Source organism: Mus caroli, chromosome 6 (assembly GCF_900094665.2).
Source record: "Mus caroli chromosome 6, CAROLI_EIJ_v1.1, whole genome shotgun sequence".
In the NCBI taxonomy this organism is placed as follows: domain Eukaryota; kingdom Metazoa; phylum Chordata; class Mammalia; order Rodentia; family Muridae; genus Mus; species Mus caroli.
The window spans coordinates 116034417-116041791 of NC_034575.1; the positions used below are offsets into that span (position 1 = coordinate 116034417).

General features: G+C 51.1%; 1 protein-coding gene across 1 annotated transcript in view; it reads right to left on the reverse strand.

Moving 5' to 3' along the window:
* Mical3 (microtubule associated monooxygenase, calponin and LIM domain containing 3) overlaps nucleotides 1–7375 on the reverse strand; it is a 143693-nt gene that overhangs the window by 44810 nt on the left and 91508 nt on the right. The window contains exon 24 of the mRNA XM_029478254.1: nucleotides 1298–1493. Within this exon, the coding sequence (XP_029334114.1) occupies nucleotides 1298–1493 (196 nt within the window). The remainder of the gene's footprint in view (nucleotides 1–1297; nucleotides 1494–7375) is intronic.

The window sequence follows — 7375 nt, forward strand, 5'->3', positions numbered from 1 at the left end:
AAGGGGGCTGGCTCCCAGGTGGGGCCAGCCTAAGGGGTACCTTACCACAAGGCCTGCCCCAGGTTTTTCTGCTGGGATGCAGCTGGACGGAGCTCTGCTCAGAGATATGCTCTGGCAAACATTCTCACCTTTAAAGATACATCTGTCCATCATCTCTTAAGTAAAAGTTCTTGGTCTGGAGCCTCAGCTCCNGCATGGGAGCCCTGTGAGAGGAGTCTGGCTTGGACTGACTCTGGCTTGGACTGACTCTGCCCATCCTTGCCATCCTGGTCTCTCCCACACCCTTCTCTACTGACACAGGAAACTCTGGACCACGAGAGGATATCACATACAGGAACAACTGCTGGGGTGAGAGGATGCAGGCTTGGTCACATCACTCATCAGCTAAACAGATTTGACACTGACTGGGAAGCCAGATGTGTGGCCGCTGGCATGCAAAGATTTTGTTCTTCTCTTTGCCCACCGCTAGGTGGCTTTGTCAAGGCTTCAGAGTCACCAGGGGTGAGTCACCTCTACTCCAAGCCTGGTACCCTTTGTGGAAGCACTGGCTCTGTGGAGGCAGGCTGTTTCCAGCTTGCTTTCCTTCCTATGACTGTCTTTCCTCTCCCGCAGACCTGTAAGCAACAACTGGTGGGTCACAGTGTAACTTCCCTTTTCTGTGAAATGATTCACAAAGAACTAGGGGAGTGGGCTGTGCTCAGAAGTCTTACAGATTGTGACTCTTTCCAGCCCTGCGTCATAGGGATGGTTANCTACACTGCTTTAGATATNCAGGGACACAGAGTAATGACGGCTGACCTGGACGGTGGGGAGAAAGGGTCACAGGGCGGCAGGGAAAACAGAAAGAGCCCAGGGCCTAGGTCTGGGAATATGGAGTTGGAAGTTCAGGTCTTGTCCTGGTTACCGTCAGTTTCTCCCCACTACAGGGGGACAAAACAGGTGGCCCACATCTATTCCTAGGACTTGCACCAACACANATGATCAGCAGCACCCAGAGGAAACTCCAAATGCTTAGACATGCTAAGGACCATTCTCAACACCGTGTTCCTACCTGTTCCTTAACCTTTACACTGAAGCTGAGGAAGGCACTAGTGGTGTTACCTTACAGCCTCGGAAACCGAGGGACTTGCCTAAGGTTTCACAGCTGGTAAGAGAAGAACTAAGATTCCAACCCAATCAAACTGGTTCAAATTCCCTTGCTTATCAAGTTCCTTTGCTGCCAGCTGAATCTGGGGACCCAGTAAAGCCACTGCCCCGGGGAACCCTGTAGCCAAGCAAACCATGGGCATCAGCTGACCTGCTGGCCACATCCTCTTCGGTGCCTTTGTCTAACACGCTGCTCAGGTTATGCTCGGCCTGCGTCTCCTCGGGTACCTCCTCCAGCTCCTCCACCAGCCTCACAGATCGGCGGTAGTTCTCCAGCTCGATCCTCTCAGGGGTGCCCCTCAGCCTTTTGGCGATGCTGGGCTCCTCCAGGCCGTTCATGCTGGTACCTGTGGGAAAAGCAAACCNGCAACTGAGCACAGAGGGCAGAAGCTGAACTNCAGCAATGGATGATGGGAAATGGTGCTGGATGAAAAAAGGGAATGTTGACCATTGAGGCAGCCATAACTCATCTCTCAGGAAAGGATGCACAGGTCTCCTGGAAATCAGACCATGGGGGAAGGAAAGCCAAAAGGGTTGAGGACTGGCCTGAGGACAGGAAATGACGCTGTGGGTGAGGGCAACATTTCCCTAAGTAGGAGAGACAAAGACCACACATCCTCATCTGCTCCCAGCCAAGTCAAGATGAGAAGATGCCAGTGACTTATAAGTAACAGTGACTGGGTGGGGGAAAGCATCTGTCCAGGGCCTTCAGGTGGGTCTATCATCCCCAGGGACTAAGAGAGTCGCAGAGAGGGTGTCATACTTCAAGTGCCCCCCCACCCCCAAAGATGGACTGAGGTCTGGTAGGACTCTGCTCAGGGTTCTTATAGAGCTGTGACACAGGATCTGCCTGTGTCCTGCTGCCACGCATTCGACAAATACCTTGCAGGACAAACACACCACGGTGGCAGTGCTAAGTCCTGAGCCCTGAGCCCTCNGCATGGCTGTGCAGTAGGGCCAAGCTTGGCAGAGTGGGGCAGGCGCTGCCCATTCGGCATGCCCTCACACAAGCACACCTTCTCTGTTAGCATGCACGAGGTGAAACTACACAGCTTTCTGCCCTTGTCATTCTTCACACAGGGGTCTGAGCATCTGTCAGTGATCTCTGCTTGTTGGTCAGAACCATGAGGAGAGAGCTTTAAAAAATTCTACCATTTCTACCACATGGTTTGCGTTTAGAGAAACACTATAGGATCACGGTGCTTCTAAAACTTAAACCAGCTACAAAGCATCCCTGACTCGAGTCTCCTTCGGTCCACAGCAGGGGTCCTGTCTCCCTTCTCACTACCACTGTTCCTCCTGACATTTGCCACTGTCCCAGCTCTGGTCAGAGGCCCCTTGTGTATTCTGTCGTGCGCCTGCTGCGTCACGACACCACACAGGTACACTGAGACGAACCCAGGTCAGATCCTGACTCCATCAGTGACTGGAAGTGCTGACGCCATCCAAGGATGGAGTCTCATGTGGAGAATTCTGAATGCTTGTGAGAAAACCCCAGGAAAATAAAACTAGAGTCTTGTGACCTTAGTTTCTTCAAAACAAGGAGCTGTTCTCAGACCGCGCGCCTCTGAGTTGTAGCGGAGAGGAGTGCGCTTACTTCAGATTACTCATTACAACCGGCTATTGCTATTTGTTTATATGCCTCTANGGAAAAAACACGCTCTCACCACATGCAGCTTGTCCTTGTGACTGTACACGGCTTGAACTCACGGGAACTTTTACTCANTGATTTTTTTCCTAACCCCCGGAGTATAAANTGTCTGATGCGGAATAAAGCTGGCAATTGCATGACACTTTTAGCTTGCCTCATTTTTAGGCTCCATTTTCCCAGGTCCCACTGCCTCTAGAGCAGTGAACATGGCAGGAGCTTACAAACACTCTAATCCTCTCAAAGTCGTACCCTGGCCTGTGGCCGGGATGACACCTGCCTCCCAGAGCTGGATGGGAGGGTACCAACTAGAGAAACCCAGTTTATTCACCACCNCCAGTTTATTCCCCACCTCTTCTCCCACTGGGCAGCATTCAGCAAACATGGGTGAAGCCACATAGCTGATGCCCAGTAAGATCCGTGCGTCCCTGTGGCGCGCACTCACACACAGGAGTCGATGTCCACTTGCTCTGGACCATAAATTCAATCATCCGATGCAGACATAAGGGAAGAGGTGGCAGCCCTGGGTTAGAAGCACACACACACCTGTGCTTTAAGATACACAGTGACTAAGAAAAGGTAGGAACAGGCTAGCTAAGCAGGAAGCGCTTTACTATCCTGACGACCTGGGTTTAACCCCAGAACTCTCAGAGAGGCGGAGGGAGAGAAGCAGCTCAATGAAGTTGCCCTCTGACCCCCCCCACCCCCACAACACACATCATACACACACTCAGCAATAATAAAGGAAATTAGTTTTTGTTTTGTCTATAAAAGAAAAGGCAGAGCCCAGGTGAGAGAGGGTCAGGAATGACCACAGGCTCTGACTAGGGCAGGTCTCTAACTGCTGACAAAGTCTAAGCACCAGAGATAACACTGGCGTTCTGCATGCAGTCCTATACCAGCCCAATTTGGGGCGACAGGCATCTTCTCAGACAGACCTGAACTAGTTTAGCAACTCTGAGATAGGAAATGCTTTGATGGCTGGTATTTCTGTTGTGTGCAGGCTTTTGTTGTTGACAGGATCTCTAGCCCAGGTTAGCCAATTCACTATAGCCAAGGTCCATCCTCCTGCCTCCTAAGTGCTGGGAATTTAGAGGCATGTGCCACCATACCTGGTTCATTTGGTGCTGGGGACTGAACACAGGGCCTCATTAATGTTGGGTAAGCAAGGAGCTATAGTCTCAACCTGTGTTTTCAACTCCTTTGCCAGGGCATGAGAGTTTTTCTATGAATACAGTCAGGTNCAGGGTTCAGTCTTAGCACATCTGCTGCCGACTCTGGCTCTTCCACAACATCAGCTTCCAAAGTGACTGGAGACTCTTTACTGAAAACCAATGCAATGTGATGCTAAGTTTGCTCACAAATCCAAGCAAGCGTGTGCTGATGGGATCTGACACGCCCTTGGGTTCACCTCTCCTAGTCCTCTCACCCCTGGGAGGATCGTTTTAAATACCCTGCTCCATTTTCCGGCACTAAGATCATAGCCTTAAAAGTATAAGCTACACACCTGGCTGGATGAGGGTGTCTGGGAGCTAAGTGCACAGAGTACAAGAGAGGGGCAGGCAGCCAACGCATTCTCGAAAACAAAGCTGCCTGCCCAGGCTCAGGAGGGTGTAGGCTCCAGGTGCTGGCTCACCTGTCCTTTCCTTCTCCATCGACACCCATGAGCTCCACGTAACAAAGATGAGCAAGCAGACGCCCTGACCACACACAGCGAGATTCTTTCTCAGCCTGTGACTGCTCTTCCATGAAAGACAGGGAGAGGATCAGACACAAAGCAAGNGTAAGCTTCCCAGGAGCTCCATTCATATAGAGCAGAAAGAAAAGAGAAAACCAGAGTGAGAACCATCCCTTCAGGACAAACCAGCGCCGCTGGTCTGTTCTAACCCCAGCGAGGTGGAGTGAAGAAGCACCCATGTAGAAACACAGGGGTGAAGCGAAGTTGGGTTCNTGGCGATGCTTACTCTGTGCTGGGAACTCCATCAGGCCCCTGGGAAGATGGCAGATGCAAAGCATTTCCATTCTTACATAGACTGCGGATAGTACGTCAGGCATAAGTTATCGAGTACTGTGAAAGATGTATGCTNGCNGGGCCGTTGGTACCTAAGAAAGCAGTGTCTGTCCTGGGTACCCAGGGAAGGTCTTCTGGAGGATTAAGCAGTTANCCAGCACTAGCTGAGCGCGCACACACTTAGGTGCCTGAGGTCACACAGCCTGTGGGCAGCGGGACTAAGAATTGAACATCAAGAGGACGGCAGTAATTCAAGAGNCCACCATGTTGTCCCTGGACTTGTGACACCAAGAGCGGGCACTTGTAGAGTCCTAGTCATTGCTCCCTTCCCAGGCCTCACTGTACTGCCCTGCTGTGGTTTCTTATATGAGAAAATGTCTTAAAACAGACATGCTGGAGTCTGGCACGGCAGGCATTCTGCCCTCTGCCTGGTGTTATTCCTCTGCAGAGTCTACAAGCTTTGCAGGCTTATGGTCATCAAGTATCAGAACTTGACAGTCCAAGCTTAGAGCTCCAGGGAGGGGAGATGCTACAAATAACAGAAAAATAGAACCAGTCGGAGCTATTCAGACCCTTCACGTGTCTGGTGCTATGGAAGGGTGCTCTGGTAACTTTAGCTTGCTGGAGGTTTTGGAAAAAAAAAATAAGGCAGAAGCTCTAACTTTGTGGCTTGCAACTATCATCCCAGCACTCAGGAAGGCTGAGGCAGGAGCATTGAGACGAGCTTGGGCGACATAGCAAGACCCTGTCTCTCAAACCCAAAACCATCAAACAAAAGTGAAGGTGAAGCTGGGTGTCCTGGCAGATGCATTTGGGAGGCAGAGGCAGACAGAGCTCTGTGAATTCCAGGCCAGCCAGGGCTACAAAGTGAGACCCTGTCTCACACAGAAGTGGGTAGAGGGTTAAGGCAAAAGGCCTTAATGNCCACCATGTTGTCCCTGGACTTGTGACACCAAGAGCGGGCACTTGTAGAGTCCTAGTCATTGCTCCCTTCCCAGGCCTCACTGTACTGCCCTGCTGTGGTTTCTTATATGAGAAAATGTCTTAAAACAGACATGCTGGAGTCTGGCACGGCAGGCATTCTGCCCTCTGCCTGGTGTTATTCCTCTGCAGAGTCTACAAGCTTTGCAGGCTTATGGTCATCAAGTATCAGAACTTGACAGTCCAAGCTTAGAGCTCCAGGGAGGGGAGATGCTACAAATAACAGAAAAATAGAACCAGTCGGAGCTATTCAGACCCTTCACGTGTCTGGTGCTATGGAAGGGTGCTCTGGTAACTTTAGCTTGCTGGAGGTTTTGGAAAAAAAAAATAAGGCAGAAGCTCTAACTTTGTGGCTTGCAACTATCATCCCAGCACTCAGGAAGGCTGAGGCAGGAGCATTGAGACGAGCTTGGGCGACATAGCAAGACCCTGTCTCTCAAACCCAAAACCATCAAACAAAAGTGAAGGTGAAGCTGGGTGTCCTGGCAGATGCATTTGGGAGGCAGAGGCAGACAGAGCTCTGTGAATTCCAGGCCAGCCAGGGCTACAAAGTGAGACCCTGTCTCACACAGAAGTGGGTAGAGGGTTAAGGCAAAAGGCCTTAATGNAGCTCNGCTGGAAGAGTGACTGCCTAGCAACACCCAGCAGCNCGAACACCAGGTATTGTAGCAGATCAGAATTTCAAGGTCATTCTTGGCTGTATAAGGAATTCAGGCTGGCCTGGGCTAGAGACTCTGCCACAAAAATCAACCAACCAACCAGCCACCCACCCATAAACAGAAAGAGGAGGGAGTCAGCCCTGCCTTTGCCCTCTGGCCCACCAGCACCCACTCACATAGAGCTCTGGCTTACCCCACCTTTCAGTGACAAGAATCACTGTCACTGATTAGGCAGAGAATCCCAAGGACTGGGGTCCCACAGAGGCTCAGCTTTCCCAAAGGGATGGTGACGTCCAGTATGCCCGCACATTTGCAACCCACAGTGTTAAAGCACTGTGGCAAACACNATGCCAGTGAAATCAAGATTAACATCCTCGACTCTCTGTCCTGANCAAGGAGCTAGCAGACAGACAGACAGACAGGGAAGGAAGAAGCGGAGTGGTACAGGCCTTCGTGGTGATACACCCTCCTGTGACACGTACGTCTAAGTGTCTGGGAGAAGGAACCACAAGAGACAGGGATGAAAATGAGCAGCTGCTGCAGTCTCCACACTGGTATTTAAAATGCTTTGAAGCTTGTGAGCCACTTAGGAAGCTGAGGCAGGAGGATCGCTTGGGCCAGGAGTGCTTGTGTAACACACGGAGACTGTATTTCTAAATAAGTAAACAAACAAGGCTGGCAGAAGTTGGTTTGAGTAGGTGAGGAGGCATAGCCAGCCTCAGTAGGAGGGATGGCCACCTCCCTCCACATCATATGCTTCGTCANATGGCAGCTGCGGAGGGCCTTTCCAGCTAAAAGTGGAATGAGAGACCTGGAATCAGTTCCAAGGCTGATTTGTCTCTAAGTCAGCACAGGCTGATCTCAGGTCACAGGGAGGCCAATTACAGCCTCATGCATACCAAAGGGGAAGAGCTCCCAGGATCTGGCTGC